The 25709-nt window shown below is 38.3% G+C and overlaps 1 protein-coding gene across 4 annotated transcripts; it reads left to right on the top strand.

Moving 5' to 3' along the window:
* The first annotated feature begins 210 nt into the window (after positions 1 to 210).
* On the top strand, positions 211 to 23882 carry CEP83 (centrosomal protein 83). 4 transcript variants are annotated; one of them, XM_032688819.1, is made up of 17 exons: positions 221 to 264; positions 1802 to 1871; positions 6186 to 6344; positions 6711 to 6861; positions 8026 to 8118; positions 8419 to 8550; positions 10961 to 11212; positions 11931 to 12062; positions 13334 to 13448; positions 14902 to 15046; positions 15181 to 15330; positions 16000 to 16075; positions 17186 to 17331; positions 20993 to 21122; positions 21956 to 22059; positions 22706 to 22886; positions 23578 to 23882. In XM_032688819.1, the coding sequence occupies exons 3-17, from the start codon at positions 6196 to 6198 to the stop codon at positions 23761 to 23763; spliced, it is 2142 nt and encodes a 713-aa protein (XP_032544710.1). In that variant the 5' UTR covers positions 221 to 264; positions 1802 to 1871; positions 6186 to 6195; the 3' UTR covers positions 23764 to 23882. The 4 variants fall into 4 exon arrangements, with proteins under 4 accessions (XP_032544712.1, XP_032544710.1, XP_032544713.1 ...); XM_032688820.1 differs by lacking the exon at positions 221 to 264 and adding an exon at positions 398 to 875; XM_032688821.1 differs by lacking the exon at positions 1802 to 1871 and having other exon boundaries at positions 211 to 264.
* Positions 23883 to 25709: the final 1827 nt, after the last annotated feature.

Here is a 25709-nt window from a genome sequence, read left to right as displayed (position 1 = left end):
AGGGGAATGTCAACACCGATCTGGACGTTCAACCTCCTGCTTCGAACAGACTTTAGAGCGAAATTGAGGATGTTACGAGCAGACCGTGTTTAGAGCATTTCAGCTGCTAATAGCAGCCGCTTTCTGACAGAAACCGGCGCCCGCGGAGCGAGTCAGCGCTCCCCGCGCTGCGACGGCCCAGCCCGCCATGACCCGTCTCCCCGGCAACGCTCCCAGGGTGCCCCGCGCCCCGCGGGCCCCGGAGGGTGACGGCGCGGGCGGGAGGTGAGAGGCGCCATTTTTAAATCGCTGGGGCCGGCAGTGGCCCCACCCGGCGGGGTGTGAGGGGGGTCGGGGGGGATCACCGGAGGAGTCGGCGTGTGACTTGGGCGGGGGCACGGCCCGGGAAGTGAACGGAGGACCGGGGTGTGAGAGGGCGGCCGGGCTGTGAACGGGGGACCGGGCTGTGGGAGTGGGGCTCGGCCGTGAGAAGGCGACCGGGCTGTGGGAGTGAGGCCGGGCTATGAGGGTGCGCCGGGCTGACCGAGGCCCTGCTACGTGCCCGGAGCTTCCCCTCGCGGCGAAGGGAGGCCCTTCGGCCTCTGCCCCGGCCCCGCGCTCCTCCCCGGCCGTTGGTCACGGCGCAGCCGGAGCCGCTCCCAGCCCGTCCCAGAGCGCCCTCGCCTGTGCCTGCTATTCCGGCTGCTGGGAGCAGCCTGCTGCGGCCTCTGCGGGCTGGCCGTGGGCTGGTGGGTTCGGAGTCGCCCGGCGCAAGCCTGGAGCATAGTTCAGAGCCCGGTCGCTGCCAGGCTTTCCAGTCTTTGCGTTTGCCTGCTTTCGTTTCCACCGGCGATCCTCAGCCACGGGCGGTTGGAGAGTAATGATTATTTTTCCTGGTGTGTGGCACCCCTGTTACCGTTGTTCCTCTGACCGAGCTCCTATGCCCATGAGTCGGGAAAATTACCAGTAAAAAGATCATGGTGACTTAAGCGACTCACTTGGCCTCTCACACGATCTTCATCCACATACTGTAGGGTGTATATAATCATGTTCCTGCCTACGGGAGGAGTGGTATACATATACTAACATGAAACCTGTGCCCTGCCTGCATATCTCGATTTTTAAGCCAATATGAAAGGGGACTGATCTTTCAGAAGAGTTTTGGTTGTGGACTATTGAACTATTTGCAAAAAGCAGCCGTCTCTGTGCCCAACTAGAACTTTGAATGAGATTATAGTGACCAAAAGTTTCTCATTTGTATTTGAAGGTTTCTTTTCATGAGAAAACAGTAGAAAACATACATAGCATGTGTAGACTGGCTGCTCTTGAGCTGGATTTATGAGCTGTAACTCACAACATTTCACTTTGATCAGTTTGACTGCTGTCAAACTACCAAGTCTGACTTGGTAGTGTATGTGGCTAAAGCACAAATTTTAACCCTGAGTTAAGAGACAACCGTTTTCACTGTTTTTCACCTAACAAGTAATCTTTCTGTAGAATAAGACAGAAATTGAGAGGGTGGTACCATGTATGGGGATGGACATTGAAATGATGTATGATAAATTGTTGTTGAAATTTGTACCTTGAACAGTGTTGTGGAGGGAGTGACAGTAGTTTTCATGGGATTGATGTGTTCTGTAATGTAGAAGTCATACAGATGTTCTCCAAAAGTTCTTCACTTTGGTGGGCCAAGATGTTAAGTGTTTATTTTCACTGGATTCTCTACAGTCATATCTGAGCAATGTCTAGGTTATGAAATTTTCTATAATGAAGGTTTTCATGTTTCTCATTGATGTTTTTACCTCCACATATATTTCTTATGGTGATTGCTTTGGCTACTCCAAGTTGCTGATGATGAATTAGTAGAATATGGATTGTTAAAGTAATACAAGGTAAGATATAATATTTCTCAAATTATATATAATTTGGGGGGGGATTTTTTTTATACACTTGATATTCATGGGAAATCTGATCTCTCATGAGTGGGTTGCATAGTTGTTTAAGATAGGATTTGTTTCACTTAACTTTAAGTGTCTAAAATCTGGGTATCTAATCTAAGGCTGTGACTGTGAACATCTGAGCTCGTGGGGAGAAAGGCTTGCTCCTCCTCCTGTCTGTTTACTGGGCTCTTTGTTCCTTTCCCCTAGCCAGTACCAGCTGCCTACTTTCACTGATGATGTAGCTTGCTGGATTTTTCCATGAGCTTGTGTGACTTGCTGACCTCACAGAAAAACTATTGACTGTTGTCTCCTTCTTTGAGTGTGTTGGCTTCTTGAGTTAAAACAGTTCATGGAAGGGTCTGATGAAGGACAAGTGTAGGAATGGGGATAAAGAAATGAGGAGTGGAACCTCCCATTCCCGGTGACACTGAGCTCAGGTGTTGGATTACATTTTTTCATGAGTTCATCATCTGGTCTTACTGTAGACTCTTGAGCAGGAACGAGAAGGGGGTGGTGTTCGAAGTAGCTTTCTGAGGCTGTGCTTTCTTTGAGTGTCTCACTCTTTCAGGTAAATAGTTTATTGCTTCACAAGACCTTGGCTGATTTTATTACAGAAAAAGAAAGAGCATATAAAGAGATCTGAGGTTCTGACAGAAGCAGGCAGAGGGATTAGACCATACATTGTGTGAAACAGCTCTTTGAGTTTCACAGATTTTACTAAGAACTTTAGTGCTTGAACAAAACATGGCACAAGGCTAATACTGTTAGTTTTTCATCAATAGTTGCAAAATTATATTAACCATATCATCTAACTGCAGAATAGTGTTCAAACATGATAAATATAAGTGTAGCTGTGGTGTGGAAAGGAGAGCCATGAGTGAGATATGTATGGCACTCAGGTGAAATAGCAATACATGCTGCAGTCATGTCATTTAGTTATGCAAGGTGAGAAGGAAACCTTGTTGTTGTAAACAAAATACCATAAAAAATTTAATATAAAGAAATAAAATTATATTGATATCATAATATTTTTCTCTAAATGCAAGTATTCTCACTATTTTAAGAGCTTGTAGTAAACAAAAAGTTAAAATAAAAAAGCTGAAAAATCTTGTAAAAGAAGAAAAGCCCTTTCATGATGTGTAGATATAAAGAGGAGAGATGTGAAGTAGGCTATTCAGCAACGTTTCTCTCTGTATAAAAATAAATAATTGGAGAAGAAAGGCAAAACAAAGGTGATTCTTGGAAGGGTAATTGAGTTACTTCACTTAACTGTTCTACCATAAATATGCTATTTTACCTACAGAGTGTGCATTTCCTAGGTTTCAGGATTCTCCACCAATAGCCTTTATATGTATACCTGTGGAAAATGATGGTAAGGTTTCATAGTATGAGTTTAGGGCAACTGTTAAAATTTCAGTAGTGTGATAATATTTGGCAAATATGTAGGTATAGAATTAACTTTATATATGATGTGATTTTAGTGTCTTTAAAGATATTTTATGGTTCTCTACTTGAACAGATCCCCAGGAGAGGAAGAAATGTTAACATAGTGTTCCTTTAAAGGATTTCTCAAAAGTTACAGGTGCAGTTTTGTGTAATTTTGAAGATTATTTAAGGTCTGTTCACTGACTGTGAACAAGTACTGTAAGCCATTAGCGCAGCAGAAATTCTTATTGGTGATCTACTTACAATATTTGTAGATCCAAATGGTGTTGACTATTGACAGTTCACTGCCAGAAATTATTTTATTATTTGGGAAAAAAAATCCCAAACCAAACAAATGAAAAAACTTTGTTATTTGTAAGATTGTGAATAGGTTAAATGTTACAAGTTGCTATCAGTGATTTCGAGGAAAGAACTCTCATGAAGTAATGAAATCTCTGCTGTCTTTTTCACAGTTGTCACCAGGAATGCAGGTCATGAAATTTGCCACTAGATGTCCCTGAAAGCCAGAATAGTTTTGTTTCCTTAAATACATACAGCTTAGGTTTTTGCAGTCTGAAACCATTATTTTGCAGGCTACAATTATCTCCCTCTCTTGTCTCCTTTTTTCATGAAATGTTCGTGCATATGAACACGTGGCCAGGTGTGTGTCTTGCTTTGTAATTTGTGCACTTTTTGATAGAGGCAAAAGCTGTGAGGAGAAAAGGTACCTCTCACCTGCTTGGAATTGCGTACAAAAGGTTGCATTTCCGTTTATCTTTTGGCTGACATGCCCTCAGAAAATGTAGGATTTTTTTAATGTCTTTGACTTTAGATCTGTTATACCACTTCAGAAATACTTCTTACTCAAGTTAGTGTCAGGAGTCAGACCTGACTTTAAGTTCTCTGTTCCTAATTCTGAGCTTTGGCTTACAGTTTGATAGTTACATTTATTATCTCTAGCTTATGATTTGAGAGAGAGAAAAGTATTATTGCCTGGATGTTGTTTAGTTTTTTTGTTGTTATTTTTTGGTTTGTTTTAACAGTGATAATGTTAACCATGTTGATGTACTTAGAAATTCTTAAGGACATGCTGCCTTGGGTTTCCTCTGTGTACGAGAACTTTCTGTCCTCATGTGATTTATTGTCTTAGCATCACTGTCCAGCTCTCCTCATACAGCTGTTGGTTTAACAATTGAAAATGTCGTTATACTGAGTTTGGAAATTGCTGTTGTCCTTAGTTCTAAACAACCAACATAATTCAGGAAGGAAAAATAGAGACTGGATTGATTAGGAGATTCTTCAGAACTTATGTCATTAATGTTTCAAGTTGGTTGTGCATACAGGACAGTCATGGAGGATACTATTCTTTATTCTGATTTCTTCCTCTATTCTGATTTCTTCCTTTTCATTATCTCAGCAAATTTGGGTAAAGCAGAATACAAAGTTGCTTGTCTTGCTTTGCCTATACTAGTGTTCCAAGTGGTAAATTTTCCTCTGAGCTTTTCCAGTCTTAGTGATGGAGGAAGGAAAGATGGGAAAGAAATTTTAAATATAAGATTTCCTTGACATTATCATGTCTTTTAGTGGAATGGGCACTGACATGTGATGTTTATTTTTCCATATGGAAGATAGATTTTCATCTTGCTTAGAGTTCAGGGGTTTATAAAATCAAATTTTAAGTGTTTAAGGTATAGATCCATGAAAGATTTGAAGAGTGGAATCGTAGAAAATTCAACTGTGCCTATAAAGAAGGTGCAGCGATGCCAGAGTTTTAACATAGTTTCTGTCTGAGTTTTATTTTGTTCAAAGTTACACTTTGTACACTGCTGCCTGGAGTTTTTAGGCATCAGTCGGCTATGGGAAAAGCTAAAATGGCCGAGTAGTTGGTTTCAAGGCTTTGTAACTTCCCTAAAATTCAGTTACAGTCCTCCCTCCCCCAGATCCTGTGTCAGTGTCAGTAATGTTCACATTAATACGCATTGCTTCTAACATCAAAAGGCACTAATGAGGTGTATTAGGAGACTTCCTCATTCCTCAGCAACTGTCGATTTGCAGCATTCCTCACACCGATCTGATATTGTCATGTTTCACAAATTACTTTCTGGAAAGGTCACAAGAAACCACAAGATAAACTGAAAATGAGAAAGTGACATATAGCAATGATATATTTCAGGACTGAACTGCAGGCAGGTGTCTTCCAGGCTGTCCCTGAAACCTTAACTCTTCTCCAGAGAGGGCTTCATAGGAATTCAGCAGAGAGAATTATCTGCTCTTCTTCCTGCAGAAAGGATGGTGTATTGAGGAGTACAGCCTATTAGGATGTGACAACTTTGACTTCGATAAGTAGTAGGAAAAGCTGTATGTGCCTGATGTCTGTGGCCTCTGCTTGAACTCTGACTAACAAGGCATAATTAGGGCATTACTAGCATCATAGTTGGAGTCTCAGTGTATAGTGTAAGTAGAAATACCATTTCATGTAATCTGTCAGATAGAAGCGCTTGTGCTTGTTTTGTATTGACTCAAATGATCTCCGTGTTTAAGTTTATTCTGTGCCCTGGAAGGACTGTTACTTCTCAGGGAAGGCAGAATGAGCAGGCAAGAGTTGCACTTTCAGTAAAGGTTTCTAACCCGAGTTATGGCAGAACCAGGATTCTTCTGTACTTAAAGCAAAAGCAGTGTGTGAAACCTTTGAACTGTGAATGTACTTGAATGCTAAGTACGTGTCTTTGTATTTGTTCAGGGGTCTTGATCTTCTGAGATGTCAGGAGAAAGAGTGGATTGTGTTGTAGATTAGTTATATATTAATTTTAATCTTGTCTTCTCCATACTCATCGTGAACAGTCATCATAAAATGGATGGTTTGGGCAGCCTCCTTCCTCCTGTGATTGGAAATGATGATACAGATAATCCAAGAGAATTACTAAAACTTCTGATAGATGAAAAAATGCGAAGTGAACGCCATAAAGCAAATTATCAAATTTTAAAGGCAGAACATCAAAGGTACATCAGTTTAAACAAGTTTCTTCATCTAAACTATTAAAATGTGAAGCTAAATGTTGGAAGGGATTTATTTGTATGTGTTGTATGTTAGCTGTTTCTGTATCTAATGACAGATTTGACTGTTGTTCATATTAGAAAATAGACAATTAAAAATACCTTAAGTAACTTTAGACATTGCAGATTATGTTTTGGGAATACTTTTTCTGCATGTAAATATGGGATAACTATTCAGTATATTACAGGAAGAGGATATCTGTAGCTTAGTTCTTATTTGGTGTTTGTGTGTTTGCTTCTGCATGTGAGCTTTTGAGCTTTAAGGTCTAATTTTAGAAGGTAAATACAAAGTAAATGTGTATTTTATTTCAGATTACAGGGTGATTATACCAAATCACAAGATGAAATGAAGCAGTTATTAGATGAAAAACAGACTGCAAATGACAAAGTTCAGCAGCTTGTCACTGAATATCAAGAGCAGTTGCTGGGTAAATCACAAGAGCTGGAAAAACTGAAGATGCAGGTGAGATAATTTACTCGAAGGACTTAATATGTATTTTTATCCTGTAATAGGGCCATGCATATTTTTTTGTTTGTGTAACATGTATATACCCAGTTTGGATGTATTTCACTGAAATTCACCTAACACGAGTGGTTCTTCTTTAGTGTGTTGAAATTATTGTTTTCTTGTTTAACTGAATCTTTCAAATCCTGTTGTTAGGTGCTGTGTAAGACTCTCAATCTCCGTGCTTGCTCTCCTGTTAAGGAGAAAATCATCTGCCTTGGAGGGTAACTTAGGTGCCTAAACCTGGAAAAATAGATATTTGTTTCTCTTCATTATGACAACTTTTTTCTTTCCTTCTATTTCTTAAAAAAACCCAAACCAAACAAAATCCCCTCAGTATTTAAGGCAACTTGGGTGACACTTTATAGGTAACTGCTTGTTTCCTTAAAATAATGTAGGACATATCAGGATCCCAGACTCTGAATAGAGGAGATGTGCCTCAGTACCATAAGTAGAAGTAGTTTTCAGGGACTTAAGGGTACAGATAAGTGAAAGAAAAGTAGAATAAATTAGAATATGTCACAGGTTATGGATTAAATATCTTTTTATTAAGCACTGCTTCTTGGTAGATAGTTTCCTGTATGAACCACACCCAAGTAATTTTAACAAAATACCATACAGCATGGAGCTTAAGGCAGGGAATCTTTCCTGATGTTCTTTTCATTCAAACTAGTACCCATGTATCTGTTGGTGAACACATATCTAATGAGTTTTACAAATAGTTGGTTTGGTATTGCTCATTTTGATTTTTTGGGGTTGGTTCACTTACTGTTTAAGTTTTTCCAGATGCTAATTCTTTATCTTTTATGTGAGACCACTTTTCCTTCCCCTGCTTCCCCCTCAAAGGAGATAAATCTCTTGACAATTCAGCTTGACATTTGTATTGCTTCTACCAATAAACACTGACATTTTAAATGCTTCTGTTACCTTCCCAGAATATTTTTAGTTCACTAGTATATTTTTTGCTTCTGTAGGTACTATTGAAATTTCCATAGAAAAACATAGAAAATTAACCAGAATTCCTAAAATCATGTTTGAAATACTTTATTCCTTGCTGCTTGTCCTATCACAGTGTAAATAAATGAGCATGACTAGTTATTTATGATACTTCTCTGTTTTAAGGTGCTAACTCCTCAAAAATTAGAACTGTTAAAAGCAAAAATACAGGAGGAATTGGAATCTCCTATGAGAGAACGTTATCAGAAGCTAGAAAATGTAAGTAGTAGAAAATTCAAGTAGTAAGTATTGGAGTACTATTTCATTTAGAGTAGTGATCACCACTTTATAGTTGTTACTAAAACCTTAGAAAATTAAAACTGGAAGGGGTGCAAGTATGCAATTCTTTGTCTGGTACTGTTGTCCCAGGCAGGGAAGGCTGAAATTGTGGAAGAGGGAGAAGGAGGCATTCAGTTAATCAAATATAACTTGTGAAGTGATAGAAATATTGCATGGACATTTCAAGGAAGTAAATCTGAAAATTTGATTTTTTTTTTTAATTTCTTTTGTCTTACTTAGGAAGTGGAAAAATACAGAACACTATATAACAAACTTCGTTACGAACATACTTTTCTGAAATCAGAATTTGAACATCAACAGGAAGAACATGCACGTACTTTAGAACAGAAGAAAATAAAATATGAGGCTGAGGTACATAGAACATTGCAGTAGTATAGAAAGAAACTGGTGACAAAGCTTCTTGAACATTATGGAACTGATGGTACTTGAAGAGTTGTCAGTTTGACACCATTTCACAGTGTTTGTTTCCATTCTCTTAATTCCCAAAACACTTCTATGACTTGGTCTAAAGCTGCCTCTGTAGGTTTGTTCGGTTACGTGTTGCAGTTTCATTTGTGCTATTAAAAGTAAGAATAACTTACCTTCTGGTAAATGACAGCCAGCAGGTTTGCTTAATGCTTTTTTTCATCTCCTTTGTGTTGGAATTTGAAATTAATAAGTTATCTGAGGAACTGATGTAAGTTTGGATTTTAAATTACTTATGTGACAACTAAGCCAGGAAGATATTGTCGATAACAGGTAAGGGTACATTTTGTGATGTACCTGTTATGATCCTAGGTTTAGATCATGACAGTGATAATCAGAAGGATACTGAAAACTTTGGTAGCTTTATTTCAATTGCATTAACTCTTGGATAAACCATTCATTCATTTGTTTCAGAATTGGACTCTCAAAAGTGTATGTAGCTAAATAAATTGCCAGCATATTTATGTTTTAAATACATCCAGCAGTGTAAATGAGTGTTGCATATGTCATTTGCATATTCATCTAAGTATTTGTCTGGGAGCATATATTCTAAGATGCCAGATTTGAATGTATTACTCCAAACATCAGACACAAATCAAAGCAATCATCACTTTCAAATTCAATCCCAGTTTGCAAATGCAATGCATTAAAAACAAAACATTTGTCCTTCCTGGAGCTAAACCCACATGCTGCTTTACAGCCTACCTCTCTCATGAGCTTCTTGAGGTTGTGCTAGTACTGCAGCTAATTAACACACACAGAACAAAACTACCTTGAGCCCAGGGCACAGTGTGGTCTGGTTTCTCTCAAAGCCTTTTTAACCTTCCATGTCATTTAGCACAAGGAGGCTATAAAAACATCCTCATTCTTAAATGATGACTTGGGCATATCATGCAATAAGTCTTTGAATCTCCTCATAGAAGGCATTTGGAGGGCTTTTACTGCGGAAATCAGCTTTGCTGCTTAGAGGATGCTGGTGCCACTTCTAAAGGGACTGTTGCAGATCAGAGTTTGGACTAGTCTCCAGATATCTCCTCTTACACACCTTACTTCATACTCTTTTGCCCCCAGTATTGCATTCAGTCCATGTAACTAATTTTGAAATACAACAATCTTTATATTTTATGTTTGTTAGTTACTGTCTCCAGATTAGTTTGTATCGCTTGTACTACCTTGTAACAGAAAGGTTTTTTTTTCTGTGCTTTATTGTCTGACAATGATGTTGCCTGTCTTGAGTTATTAGCAGATTTGAGTTCTGTTGTAGTTATAAAATGGTGGAATCATAATATAACTTGAAATAGACTTCTTTCTAGTCCAAAATCCTGCTTAAAATATTGAAATGTAATGAGAAAAGTTTCTCAGGACCATGTCCAGTCAAGTCTTGAACATCTGCAAGGATGGAGATTTCAGAATTTTTCTGGCCAAACTATTTCGGTATTTAACCATCTTTATGGTAAACTTTTTTGTTAATACCTAATTGGCATTTCACATGTTCCAGCCTGTACCTGTTGCCTCTCTTTCTATCACCATGCATCTCCTCCAAGCTGAAGAGGCATAGTTCTCTCAGCCTGTCCTTATATGTCATGTTCCCTAACACCCTGACCATCTCAGAGGCCATTGGACTTGATTCAGTTTGTCACTTTCTTCATGTACTTGATGGTAACTCCAGATGTAGTCTTACCAGGACTGGGAGAGGGACAAAGAATCACTTCCCTGGATCTGCAAGCTATCCCTCTGCCAATCTGCCGGGATTCAGTTGGTCATCTTTGCTGCAAGGGTACTCTGATGACTAATGTTCAGCTTGTTGTCCACTAGGACCCCCAGATCCTTTTCAATGGAGCTGCTTCCTAGACAGTTGCACTCAATCTGTGTAGTTGCACTGGGTTACTCCATCTCAGATGCATGACTTTCTCATCTTGTTGAAAAGGGTCTGGTCCATTCCACTCCTTCAGCCTGTCCAGATTCCTCTGAATAGCAGTTCTGCCTTCCAGTGTGTGGACCATTTCCCCCCTTTGGTGCCACACACAAGCTTGCTGAAACATCCCATCATCCAGTTCCGTAATGAGGACATCAATCAACATTGGACTCTCTAGTGATCTCAAAAAGAACCCACTAGTTACAGTCAGGTGGTCTTCCTTTATTTTCCTACTCTAAGCAAGAAAACAAACACTAATGTAATTTCTTAATATTTTAAATGTCCACTGCTGCTGTTTTCTGAATTGTCAACTGCTATATTTGTTGCTGCCTGACACTTAACCAATGTAAAAGCTTTATTTTTCTGATTAACAACTCTCAGATTGCAAGACTGGATAAAGATAAAGAAGAACTCCATAATCAGCTGCTTAGTGTTGATCCCACAAAGGACAGTAAACGTGTGGAGGCACTCTCTAGAGAAAAGGCACAACTGTGTCAGAAATTAAAAGCCTTAGAAGCAGAAGTAGAAGAACTAAGAGCAGAAAGACACAATTGTGGTGTGCAAGCAGAAAGTGTTCAAAGAGTACAAGCACGGCAGATAGCTGAGATGCAGGCTACAATGCGATGTCTAGAGGTAAGACTTCCTTTTTATTATTATTTTGCCCTCTTGTAGAATGTAGTGAGAATAACATTTGGCCTGATAGAACTGTCACTGAAGTCACGGATCATTTTGCCATTGACTCCATAATTTGAATTCATGCATTTCAGATTTAAAATCAAATTATAAATACATTGGGAGTATTGGGAGTCATGTCCTACCAGTTCAACTTTGAAAATCTCTCAACTGAGAGATTCTGTTGAATTATCTCCTTTCTAAACATGCAAGTGATATCCACATTTGCAGTCAGTAAGATGATCATGTCAGTACTTGCCAGTTGGCTGAAGTTAGAAACCAATGGCAATATGTTAATAATCTTCTAGAGTAAATGTTTTATTCTTTTCAAAAATGTTACATGATGCCTATTTCTTTAATCCTTTCCTCATCTGTCATCTTGTTTGCCTGTGCCTCTTCTTTCTCCAGCACATTACTGCAATTGTTTAGTTCTTGGCTGTTGCTCTCCCTTAAAGAAACTTTGTTATTGCTGGCCTGTCCTACACTTCCCAGGATTCCACTGTATTCCTCATCTATAGTCCTCAGTCCTCCCGTCAGTTCTTGCTATCTCTCTTCGTAGTGAGACTTCTCCTCTAGGTTTCTTGCACAGTTGCAGGATACAGACAGATAGTTTACTTTTTACTATTATCAGTGCTGTAACCCTGCTCAAAAAATCTTACAAATACCTCCTTCATTCAAGGCAGAAAAGAAGTCTGCTGAACTGCAGGTCGATCGAATTGAGAAAGAGCTGCAGATGAGTAATGAGCAGAACATTGTCTTAACTACCAAACTTAACAAATGTGAACGAGAAGTCAGTTCCTTAGCTGCTAAAGTAAGTACTTTTATGGTATCTGAAATAATTTTTCCTATCCTGTTATGTTTAAGTTTTTCTGTTTATACTTTACACTAAGAATAAAGTAAAAATGTCTTCTGCTGTGACTTAAAATAGGTTTGGAATTTTCCCCTCAGTTTCAGTTGGAAGATATAGAATGTGTGACTTTACAGGAGAAACATCATACATAAAACTATCTCTAAGATTAAGGTTATGTTCTTTTTATTTCATTTTCTAGGTCCTTTTCCTACTTTTCCTAAACAGAACAGGACTTGAAGAGAGGTCTTTATTTTCATGTTTTTAGTGCTTATGAAAACAGCCAGCCATTAGAGCTTTAAATTGAATTTCTCCCCCCCCCCTTTTTTTTTTTAATGGAGCTTCTGGAGATCTTAAAGTATTCTCTGAATGGGCTATGTTAGGTACAGGAAGCAAGCATTGGAATTACTTGTGGAGATTTAGGTTATATTAGAAGCAGGGTAGTCACATTAGCATAGCCTTTTTTTGGGCTTGTGCCCAAATACAGGATTGCATCATACCATTTTAAGTAGACCATTGTCTTACAACATATTTGAGTAACTTAGTTGTTGGGTTGACACCAGATCTTGGAGGTTTAGTTCTATGATTGTATGCTTTTCCTTTTCCCTTTTTTTTTTTTTTGAGATCTGAGAGAAATTTCTAGAAAAATACTTTGGAAATAAAATGTTCTCAGCTTAGTATTTGAGCAACCAAATCCACTGTGTAGTTACTTAATAAGGTACTGTGTCATTCTTAACCTTTTGCCACTTGTATATGCTAGCAGGTTGTAATTACATTTGTCATTGTGAATGGATTTTCATTAAAAGTCCTTTCCTCTAGATATTTAATTCTCATTGACCATGTAATTACTGTGTACCAGTGCCTAAACTATAGAAAGTTTCTGTGCAAGCAGTAATTTTCTTTGATTTGATGTTCTTAAAGCTTCTACTTTTATGAGGCCATTTGATGTGTCTATAGAAAAGTATGTGATTTAAAATGCACTTTAAGACTATGAAGACCTGGATTTTGAGAATGTAGTGTAGCACTCTGGGAGGTCAGGGGGACTATAAGTAGTCACCAAATTGAAATTACTTAGGGGAGCAATTGATAATTGGGGTTTGGATATCACTCTTTTGTTTTACTTATGGAGATTAACTTTATTTTAGCTTGACTCTGAGGGATCTTTCATCAGAAGGGAATTAAATATATATAAATTTAATATAGTTGATTTGGTGGTGTTTTTTTCTAATTGATAGGTAGAAGAACTTAAACATTCGCATAAATTGGAAGTAACAAATGTCAAACTGGAGGCAGCAAGAACAAAGAGTGAGGTAGAAAGGGAGAAAAACAAGATTCAAAGTGAAATGGATGGTAAAGTGTGAAATTATTTTCTAACTATTTCTTTTGTAACTAATAGTTACAATAATAAAATTATTTTTCCTCTGAAAACTCCACAGCAGTCTTCACCTTCTGCTTCTGGTCTAGGTCATAGATCTGACAAGTCATTTTGTATCTGAAGTAACTGTGTGGTTTCACTTGCTCTGTGAGGTTGAGAACAGTTACAGAACAATTTTGTGTTCATGTAAATTAGTGAATTTGTGTCACAATTTGAGTATAATCTGTTTTAAATCATGCGCTTCATGTGGTCATTTTTTCTATCATTGCTAAATTCTAGAGTCTTTCACACTCACTTGAAACTATAAGTACCATAGGTCTTCAGTGGTTGGTTTGGGTTTTGATTCTGTGTCCATGGAATTGGTACCAGTTTGGTAAGACTGCCATGTGAAACAAAATGCAATTTCTCGCTCGTTCTTTGAAGGAAATAGGGAATGTTCTAAGCTACCTGATGCAGCTGAGTATGTTGGCAACTTCAAATAGCTTTCTGGAGTGAAAAGGCCAAAACTTTCTAGAACTAGTTGTGTGTTGATGATTTAAATCACTACACAGCTTTAAACAGAACTGTGCTCGCTGATTTGCTATAACTCCAAAACAGTACCTTTGTCTTCCTGAAATAGCTGTTTGTGTTTACTTGCTTTAATAGTAAGTTTGCTAAGAGCAACTGTAAGAAAGTGCTGTTCTCTGTATTGACAATGTACTTACAGTATATTGCAAACTAAAAATGTTGGGCCCTATGAAATATGAAACTAAATACAGACAAGTTTTAAGCTAACCTGAACTTGCTGTGGAACTCAATTTGCATCACTGAATTAGTTAAATAACCAGGTGTCATTGTTAGAGCAAATTGGCCTATTTGCCAGTGAACACAGGTGTCTCAGTCACAAGATTTTAATTTGGATCATTTGTTCCTGCCTATAGAGTCATAGTTTCAGAATTGCCTCATTTGGTAGTATAAGTGGATTAAAATGTGAAATTTGTTGTAGCCTGGTTACTATGGTTTCACTGGTACCCAGTTACTGTTTACTGTAAACTTTTCCAGAAAAAGAAAATCTTCTAGCTTGACCTTTTCATATTGTGGAACATTTCTTTTTTTAAATCCAGAAACAACTGTTTAGTATAAATTGCTCTAGAGTTTAAATCTGTAATGATATTAAGTGTTTAATTACTTTTATATATGCAAATAATAAACTCCCATAGACAGAGATTCCAGTATAAAGAGTACTTTTCAGAAGTTTTGAAATGTTGCTCTTATAGTGAGAAAAGCCACATCTCTTCTGGTTTTCTTGTGTTTTGTTTTTTTCCCCTTCCCTGTTTATTCTATCTTATGAATTGTGATTTCTAGCTCCCTTTTATGAATTTATAAAGTTATTTGAATACTGAATTGTATCAGTAATGACATTTTAACTCTTTTTAATGTATAACGCAGGATTGCTGTCCGACAAGGAAATTCTTAAGGCAGCTGTTAAACGTCATAAAGTGCTTTTAGTAGAAAAGGATCGGGAGCTAATTCGTAAAGTGCAAGCTGCCAAAGAGGAAGGTTTTGACAATATTGCAGCCTTACAGAATGAAAAGTATGTTTGTTGATTTACTTCTCAACTTCTAAAAGAGGAGTGTTTTGAGTTACTTTTAAAAATGTCACTCTCGACAAGTAAACAGTTCTGGCATTTTGTAATGATTCTTGTGTGCATGTTGAATAACATCATAGGTTAGAACTTGAGAACAGATTAGCTGATCTAGAGAAGATGAAACTGGAACAAGATACTTGGAGACAGTCTGAAAAGGATCAGTATGAAGAGAAACTACGTGCTGCACAGATGGCAGAAGAATCTAGCAAAAAGGAACTTCAGCGTTTGAGGTAGTGTGGCTTTTCTAATCTTAGCACGAATTTCTCATTTCCCCCCTTAATTTCTTTACAGTAGGCAGTATAAAAGTCTACTATTCATAGATACAGAAATCTTCATTATGAAATGTTCATTATAGTAGATTAAACAAAATTACCTTTTGCATAATGTAAAAAAGAGAGCTGAATTAAAAACAAGCTGTTTAAAAAAATAAAATTTTTCATCCAAACCTTTAAAAATTATATAATTTCAATGAAAATTTTTAAGTCATAACTTTGCAATACATATTTGTTAAAGCTGGTTCCATGCTGGCTGCTGGCATAGATCCAGTGTTAGCATAAACCATTTCTCTTTCCACAAAGGCACCATATCAGCAACTGGCAAGCTGGGACCCTAATATGATGTCTCTTCGAGTTGGTTATTATGGTTGTGAGGTAACTTAGGTTACTGTAGTTTTGTATGAAGGTCGTTATGATAAAATGAGCAAAAGTCATACTCCAAAAGCATACAAATCAAGGTACTTTACTCCTATGCAAATTCTAATAATTGATAAAAAAGTATTTTTAATCATTGTTTAGTTAAATATTTATCAGCCTCTCAAATAATGCTATTTATTTGTCAGACTGATTTATGACATCTGTATTTTGATTAGATAAAAATAAGGTTATCTTACACAATTTTAGATTAAAAATTCAACAGCAAGCTATGCAGAGAAAAGAGCTGGAAGAATGGAAACGTGAAAGCGCTGATCAGAAACAGGTAAGGTTTTATTGCATTGTAATTCTTATAGAGAAGTACATTCTTTCCTGTAGTTACCATGTCCTTGTGTTTGAAGACTAGATTGAATTTTTAAGGCTTTTTTTTTTTCCTGAGGAACAAAATGCATACTGTGGATATTTAAAAGGAGATGTGTTCAGAAATAAATTATGTTTTCCTGGACCTTTATAAATGAATTACAGCTTTTTGCTTCATGTATTTTGTGGGTACCAGGGATTTCAAAGCTGAATGTTTATAGACTGGTATATTGAATATGGTTATGCAGTATTTTAACTGGAGATTCAGTTTCCATGGAGACTTTTAAAGTGTTTCTAGGTAATGCTTTGCATTTACACTGCATCTCTCATCTGAGGTTCTTCAAGTGCTTAACAGATGTTTCATAAATGAACAAACTAGTGTAAAGAGGTATATTTCTATTGCAGAGTCAATTGATGACAGTGTTGAAAATAAAACCTAATTTTTTTAACTCCTGCTTGCCCGTGATATTATTTAGTGGGTAACAATAGCTGTGCATCAAAGTACTCTGCAAGCTGTGTGCACTTGAAGTTCAAGGCAATTGTTTTTCTCCTCCAGAAATCAGAAATTGGGGTATCTAAGTTTCCATGTGGGGGAGGAAAAGGAAAGGGAAATCATTTCTATATGGGGGCTGCAGAGGTTGGATTTTTCAAGCTCTGTGCTTCCTTATTTTTGTGAACTGGTTGGTACAAGTCACTGCTGGTTGTAACACATTGTTTTATGAGAGCCTGGGTAGCTCCACAGCACTGCTACTAAATGTTGTGTGGTCCTTTATTTCTGTTCTGCCCTGGGGCTTAATGTTGAAATTCTGAAGTTCTGGGGGTCATGTCAATGACTGAAGAGTCCTGCCTCACTTTCTCATTTTAAGTATAATAGAAAACCTTCTTTGTCTAGAAGTGATTTACTGTAATGTTTCTGGAGAAACTGCCGAGCAAGGAGAAAAGGGACAAGTAAAATAGGCTAATGAAAAGCTAAAGCTAGTTGCTGTTTCCATTTTGCATTGTCTCAGTATCTCAAAATGAATTGCCAGTTATTTGCATATCTTCTCAAATGGAAAAAATTCTCTTTTTTTGATAGCAAATCTACAACATGGAACTCCAGCTTGCCTCACTTTCTCAATCAGAAAAGGATTTGCTGGAGTCTAATGAGAAGTTGAAGGAAAGAATAGAAAGACTGAAACAAGAATGTCAACAGGCAGAGAAAGCTCGACTGGAAAGAGAGAAGTAATTTTTTTCTTTTGGCTTTACTTTTTATGTTGCTTGTGTTCCTCTCCTGTAGATTATCCAGAATTTACAATGCATAGTTAAGTAAAGTCAGAAACTGAAAATGAACAGGAAATATTGGACAGTTGTAAAAAATGGCTATATGTTCTGTTGTACAGTATGAATGAAAACTTTGCTCATGGTAACTTCAAAATGTATAAAATGAAATTCTACTTATACAGAAGGGAATGTCAGACTTCTATAAGTGGATCTAGAGTTTCTGACACAATTCTTTTAAGAGTGTTTAAGCAGCGAGGGTGAAAAAAAGCATTCAAGCATTGTACTATGCTTTAATAATGTTTCAGGGACCCAGTCAGTATATACAAGTATATACTTCTTTTCACCTCCTACTGATATGAGGTAAATAAAAGCTTATTGGATATCTTCTAGTTCCTCTCATCAACATTAAAAATAATCACTTTCTTTTTTTGCACAAGCTTGGCCATATAACATCAAAATATGATAATAAATGCTGACAGGAGCTGAATCTTGTTCAGATTCCATAGCAATTTCATATAGCAATTAACACTTTCCTGGAATTAAAAGATTAATTTGCAGTTAGCCTGAAATGGTATAGTGGATTGACCCTGGCTGGATGTCAGGTACCCACTAAAGTTGCTCTCACTCCCCTCTGCAACTGGACAGAGGAGGGAAAGTATAACAAAAAGTTCATGAGCTGGGAGGGATCACTTACTGATCACCACCACAAGCAAAACAGACTCAAAGTGGGGATATTAATTAAATTTATTACTGACAGAATCAGAGCAGGAGAATGAGAGGTAAAATAAATCTTAAAAACACTGTGCCCCCATCTCTCCCTCCTTTCAAATTCTACCTCTTCCCCCCCAGCGGCACAGGGAGATGGGAATGGGGGTTACAGTCAGTTGTTGTTTCTGCCACCACTCAGGGAGAGGAGTCCTTCCCCTGCTCCCGTGGGGTCCCTCCCCTGGGAGACAGTCCTTCACGAACCTCTCCAGCATGAGTCCATCCCATGGGCAACAGTTCTTCACAAACTGTTCCAGTGCAGGTCACTTTTCCATGGAGTGCAGTCCTTCAGGCACTGGCTGCTCCAGCATGGGTCCCCCACAGGGCCACAAGTCCTATCAGGAGAACCTACTCCAGTGTGGGCTCCTCTCCCATGGTCCTCCATGGGCCACAGGGGCACAGCTGCTCCACCACGGTCTGCACCACATGCGGGACCACCAGGGGAACCTCAGCTCTGGTGCCTGGAGCACCTCCTCCCCCCCTTCTGCCCTGACCTTGGTGTCTGTATTGTTGTTCACATGTTCTCACTCCGCTCTTCTCTGGCTGCAATTTTCATCTGCATAATAACTTTTTTTTCTGTCTTAAATATTATATTTAAAATGTTATAGAGGCATTACTATAATTCCTGATTGGCCTGGCCTTGGCCAGTGGCAGGTCTGCCCTGGAGCTGGCTGGTATTGCCTCTACGAGACATGGGAGAAGCTTCCAGCAGCTTCTCACAGAATTCACTCCTGTAGCCCATCTGCTACCAAAACCTGCCCACAGAAATCCAATACAAATGGCTCTTCAGAATTTCCTAGCCTAATAACCAAATACATGTCTAACTTGTACTGGATTATTGCATGGTGGGTTTTTTAAAAAGTCAGTGTCCCAGATTAAATACAAAACTTCCAAAGGGTATAATGTGGCATTTTTTTGTTTTAACATCTCTTTTGTTATGACTTGGTACTGCAATTGCTTTGTTGTCATTAGTTTAACTATTGCTTTTCGGTTTAACATTTGTAGATACTGTTGCATTTGGACCGGAGAGTATGTTCAGTTGTCAGTGGCATGTTAAATGCTTTGGATGTATTTACTTTAGGGAGGTGTATTCACATGCTGTGTGAGATTGTTGCTGTTATTTGAGTGAGACTGCTGTTGTCATTTACATAGGCTGAGCCACAGGCTAGTCAGGACTAGGTTTTCCTGGGAAGGCAGTGGAAGGAAGGAACTTGTCAGTTCTCAGAGATCATTGTACAAGTTTGTAGGTAAACAGGAGATGCACCAAGCCTGATACAGCAGAAATGAAGCAGCTTTGCAGCCTACACAGCCTGTGTGTAAGCCCTGCACGTCTGTCCCATTGCTACCCTTGGAGCCTTGGGACATGTTTCCATCCTTTTTATGAACCTGTGGGTGATAGGACATCCTTCCTCAGTTCAGTAATTCTTAAGAGCTTGAACTCCGAGAGTTGAGTTGCACCAAAGAAAGAGGAAGTGAAATAGGGACCAAAAGATAAGAAAGCATAAGATAAAAAGTTCAGATAAATAAAATAATGCCAGTTGAGCATTGATCATAAGTAGGCAAAGCAGCTGTGTGCCTGCCTGTGTCAATCTTAGGCTTGTGAAATGAGGAAAAAAGCTGAAGGCAAACTATGAGACTGATACAGATCAGAGATGAACTCAAACAGGCACTTGTTAAGCATTCCAGAAACAATGTTAGTGGCATTTGAAAAACAAACCAAACAAAAAAACCACCCTAAAAAACACTCCCAAAAAACTCCATACCCAACTCATGGCATTTTTAACTGCCGCCTCAACCGAAATCCTTTTACTGCCAAGCAGTGCTTGTTGAAAGTGCTTTGGTTCCTGGGAACTAGTACTTTACAGTCATCAGTGAGGTACAAACCACAATGGATCTACTAAAAGAGCTGTGACAGTTACCATGGGGGCCAGGACCCTGGTTTCAACATGAGTGGGTGATGCCTAATATTTCTACTGTGGGGAAGGGAAAGGTCATTTGATGAGAAATGTATGGAGATTCATTCAGAGTCCCTGTAGGGAAACTGCATCAGCCCAGGACTAGAGTGGTATGGATGCACTGATACCAAGCCTTTGCCTTCTTAAAAGCTGCTACATAGAATCTCAATATTTGATTTTATTCTTTAAGAGTAATGTAATTAAATTTGCAGTTAGTTCTTGTCTGCTTTGACTCACAATGCAGATAGCCCAAACAAACAAGGCAGCAGAGAGAAACTGGCTCCTTTCCTATCCACTGCTAGAGAACGCAGCCTAATTTTAGTATGTTTTAACCATGCAAAGATCTAAACAGGTAACATATGCCATTGGTGGTGTGTGTTCAGCTGGAATGTTGTCTAGAAACCATACTGGTGGGAGCTTCCTGTTGAGCTGGTGTTTGTTCTGGTCAGGAGCACACTCTAGTCAAGTCTTTTTACTAAGACACAGGAGACTCCATAGGGCAGCACGCTGTTCTCCCAAACTGAGGAGATAGTTGTCAGCTCTTCTAGCAACTGATGTTTGGCATAGGTGTCTACTTATGCGTTCCAGTGTGATTGTTTGACCTGAATTTAGGAATTTTCTATGGGTGGTTTGGTAGCATGCCAACAATTAGCTAGTTTATTAGAATCACTTTTCAGAATTTGCCTCATGGTTGAACAAAACCTAAAATAATATTAATGTGCAGGTTCAAATGTTGTTAGTCACAATTAGATTGTTAGCATAATCAAATTTAAATCAAATCCTTCAAGTATATAACGGTAAGAGTTGTGAAAAGATGTGTCTATTTTAAGCATCTTAAGGCATTAACTGAACGTACTGCTTTGTTTGTATAACCTCCTAATCTTTTAACCTGATTTTTCAAGGATTTTAGAATGCCAGCGTATGGAATGGCTGCAGGAGAAGCGTACGCTTACTCAGTGCATCACAGACTATGAAGAGAAATATAACCAACTGAGGAACAAGCTGTGTCGAGCTGCTGTTGCTCAGAAAAAGGCATGTTGTCTCTTCCTTTATGAATGATCTAGCTTATGAAAATTTCAGCTTTAAGTTGGCCAGCTAGAATTGTTTCAATGTTAAAGTTTATTTGTAGTTTACTTAATAACTGAATATATTGGGTTCTTTAAACCAGCATAGAGATAGGTTGAAGTGGCATGTAAAAGTATACTACAGCCAACAACTTCCTTATAATGCCATCAAAGATTTTGTAAGGCTTTCTTTGCACATACATGTGTGTATTTATGGTTATTTAAGAGGTGGACCCCTTGATTAGGGAGGATGATGTTTCAGATGTTTCTTGATGAAATATTAAAATTTTATCTTTTCTAAACTTGCTTTTTCTGAAGTAATTTGAAAGGAAAGGCAGATTAATTGTTTACAAAAGCTCAGGATTAATTAACAGTGTTATACTTTGAACGTATACAGGTTATAAAACCTACCAGTAGCTGGTTGACCAGTTGACCAGTTAAGGTCAACACGAGCAAAAAAAAATTAAAAGAAGGAAGCATACTTTCCTGGTCATGTTAATACTTATTTATATGTGATCATTTAAAGAATGAGCTTTGTAATTATCAAATACAGTTGGTGTTTGTTAGTACAGTTGGTCACTAACCAACGGGTCACCAGCAGCTGTGCATCTTTCAGTTGCAGGTTGCATTTGTTTCCCATCATGGGAATCCAAGCACCTTCAAACAACACAGCTCCTCTTCTTAAGGAAGAAAAATCCTATAAAGTGTCACAGCTTGAAACTATGTACACTGTAGATTTAATTTTTACAGGATTTAATCTATCAAGGTATTACTTAGCTGTTTCAAATGTCTGTTTGACAGAGAAAGACTCTCAATGACAATAAACAAAGGAGGATGCGTGAAAAAATAGAACTTCTGGAAGCCAAGATGGAAGAACTAGAAAAACAAAATCAGATGTTAATTAGGTAATTAACTTTGCTTTTTCTTAGCTTGAAAAATTGTATATGCCCAAAATCTGACTCACAAATTGAAGTGGTTTTGAAGATACGTCACCTACTTTAGTAACCAGAGTCAAGTTTAATGGCCTTTTCATCACTAGAATTGTTTGAATAGATTCTGTTTAGGATGGGCAGCTGAGAGCTTGTTAAGACAACTGCAGGGCTGTGTCTTCGAGAAGAGAGGAAAAATACCTGGTTGACACACTTGCAGGAATCTCTTCAAAAGAAGGAAGTGAAAAAGACTTCAGAATTGCAAGAGGGACAGACTCTTGCAATTCTCCTCTTTGAAAGATAAAGTCCTGGTTTTTTCTCTTCAATGAGCATCTATGGAGGACTTGATTTGAATAATTAATTTATTGTGGCTCTTGTGGTTCAATTCTGTGAATGGTATTAGAACCTTAATTTATTCTATGTAAATTCTAATCTAAAATACAGCAGATAGCTTAATATGTAGAGGGATTTTTAGACAGACATGCAGTACCTTCCAGTTCTTCTGGTATATTGGGATAGGTAGTAAACAAGGGATAGTAAACAGCAGAGCACTCATGGAGAGGTATGCTGCTGTGTTGGGATGACAAAGACTTTGAGCAATAAGAAATCTCTCATTTCCTAGGCAGAATGTTTCCTCTGAAGAATATGCACGCCTCCAGAAGAGACTAAAGGACTTGCAACGTCGGCACAATGAATTCCGGAGTATAATTCTGAACCCTAACATGCCATCACTCAATCCCCTTGGGATAATGCCATCGTCTGCCCTGCCTCCTGGGTCTGAAGTGTCCTTCCCTCTTCTTCAGGTGCTGATATATTTTACAGGTTGTGAAAACAGTACAACAAAAGAGGGTACTGGAACAGTCCTTCTTTACAGACCTTAGTCTTAAGGAAAAGAGTATTTTATCTTTGAACAGAGGAAGGAAACTTTGAGATATCTAGAGATGTTCCCTTCCTTGCAATAGGAAGGAGTATTTGAAAGACAAAGGATATGCTACAGAATGTAACAAACAGGCAGTTTTAACCCAGTTCTCCATACTTTGTCCTTCTCCTGAGAGGGTTTAAGTGGCTCCTTCTGAGAAAGAAATACCACAGTGTTATTCTCACACCATGGTTTTATTATTACAAAACAGTATTGCTGCTCTTGATTTCTTATGGGGTTAAAAGTCTTACGCTGAGTTTCTGAGGCTGAAAATCTCTCTGGCTGAGGTTGACCAGGTTGACTTCACAGATTCTTGGTTACTGAGACCTCAGGTTTGTGTGCTCTTTCATCTGAGAGGAGGAACAGTTGCAGCTGTATTTCTTGCTGATGCTGTTTACCATGAATGTCAGAACAATACCCACAAAACACTGATGAGTAAAATTTAACAAATAGGGATATTTTGGACTTCACTGTTTTTATTTTCATTGAAGAAATAAATTATTGCTCATTTTGATCCTCTGTAGGTGTGCAAAATGTAATAGTGCCGCTTTCCTTTTTTTTTTTTTTTCCCCAAGGAGGAGCAGCATCAAAGAGAGCTTTCCCTGCTTCGCAAGAGGTTGGAAGAACTAGAAACCAGACAGAGAAAACAGCTGGAAGATCTTGGACCACCTAGAGAGCGGGTAATGGGGGATGCGTACAGGGACTTGGCAAGAAACAAAATCACTGGAGAAAGTGAAGCACAAAGCGAGGACTCTAAATAAATCTGCAACTCTCCGTGCTCTTAACTTGCAATAACTTATCCTTTTTATGTACATTTAATATTTTGCCAAAAACATGCCTGGATGTGCCTGAATAGAAGCAAATATACTCTGCATAGTTACCCCTTTGTGGCTCAACTTGTTTAACTATTCAGACTAAGGTCAAAAATACCTTTTACCACTGGGAATCATAAAAAGATACGTTTTATATCTAGGGCTGCCATCCATGAAGGAGACACTCCCTGAATTCGAGTTACCAGTGCTGTGATATTTGGCATCGCAAGGTTTTTGGGCTCAGTATTGGGATTCAATTGCAGACAGTTTGTTCCTGACCAACTAGACTTCCCACTTCTCTCAAATTCCTGATCTTCTGGGCGAGTGTAGAGGCAGTGAATTCCCTCCCACTGTAAGCAAAGAGCAGGTTGAGGATGGCTTGTTGAAGCTGATTAGCCAAGAGTCTGTTGGACCTGATGATGGGCATCCCAGGGTCCTGAGGGAACGGGCTGATGTTGCCAAGCCACTCTCCATCATATTTTAAAAGTCATGGCAGTCAGGCAAAGGCCTCAGTGACTGGAAAAAAACTGGTAAGTTTTGTTTTTCAGTAATTTTCCACAAAGTCAAAACGTGAAATAATCTCAGCCCATGAAAAAAATATTTAGCAAGGTATGGGTTGCTGAAAAAGTGCCTGCCATTTAAAATAAAAAATTAATTTTTTTTTTATAAATCCCTTAAAACTTACTTGCTAATATCCTCTTCTTCAGTGTAGAAGTTACTGTACATTACTCTGGGTTGCTGTTACCATCATTAACAATGCTGTAGTCCACATCTGGGTTGTTATTTTGATGTTCCCATGCACATAAAGAGGATGAAATGAGATTTTAAAAGTTCTGAAAACTTTTATTTGCAACCCTTGAGAATGTGCCTCTTGAATTGTTAAATTGGGAATAGGATATAATTTTTTTAATATAATATAGCAGAGATAAGTGTAACAAATTGCCTTCACATTATGAAAATGTAAGTTTGCATTTGTTGCCACTCTAATTTGTTTACTTACCTACAATAAAATTATTTATTCAAGGCTGAAAGTATTTAAATTTTTTCCCATTCATTTTCAGTTCAGTAATAGAAACTTGTGAACCTAAATTAATTTTTTATTTTGTTTTTACTGGATAGTGATGACTTTCCTGGAATTGTAGTAATTATTTTATCTGGGTTTTGTTTGTTTATTTGTATTTGGGTGTTTTTTTTCTCCCCCCCACCCCCCAAATACTGGAGCAAAAGTCTGGGACAGTGAGAATACACTGTAATTTCTTATAATAGGGTATTCCTGTTAGACTATAGGAACAGGCAGCAGAATAACTACGTTGCATATGGTGACGTTGGCATTGATTCAATTTCTCTCTCAGATTTTCCATACAGTGCAGAAGTATGATTTGTCCCAGTTCTGGTCAGGACAGGGTTAATTTTTGCAGTAGCCAGGAGGGGCCATGGTTAGGACATGGAGGTTATTCTATACCACCTCACATCCTTTTCTGGGGACAGGGGAAGGGGTCCCTTCTGGGTCGCACAGGGTGGCGGCAGGGTCGGGTATTTGCCGGGCTCCATGTGGCAATCAATCACCTGGGAATCATTTGCCTCCTTTGTACACTGTTATTAAAGTTGTTGCTGTTGCTGTTCATTTTCTTGTCTCCTTGCTGTTTCCAGTAAATTGTTCTTATCTTGACTCATGATCTTTACCTTTTGTTTCTCTAATTCTCCTCTCTGTCCTCCTGTGGTGGAGGAGGAGGTGGGGTGGGTGTGTGAGTGAGCAGCACAAGGTTTGGAGTGTTTCAGTGGGAACACTAAATTGGGGAATGCCATGTCCTTTCCTTTCTTGGGAAATTTGTTAAACTTCTCTGTGGAAAACAGAAGCTACTGCTGTCTCCTGCAGGATTAATTTGTATAAAATA

This window comes from Chiroxiphia lanceolata, chromosome 5 (genome assembly GCF_009829145.1).
Source record: "Chiroxiphia lanceolata isolate bChiLan1 chromosome 5, bChiLan1.pri, whole genome shotgun sequence".
NCBI lineage: Eukaryota > Metazoa > Chordata > Aves > Passeriformes > Pipridae > Chiroxiphia > Chiroxiphia lanceolata.
This window is presented reverse-complemented; position numbering and strand designations above follow the sequence as displayed.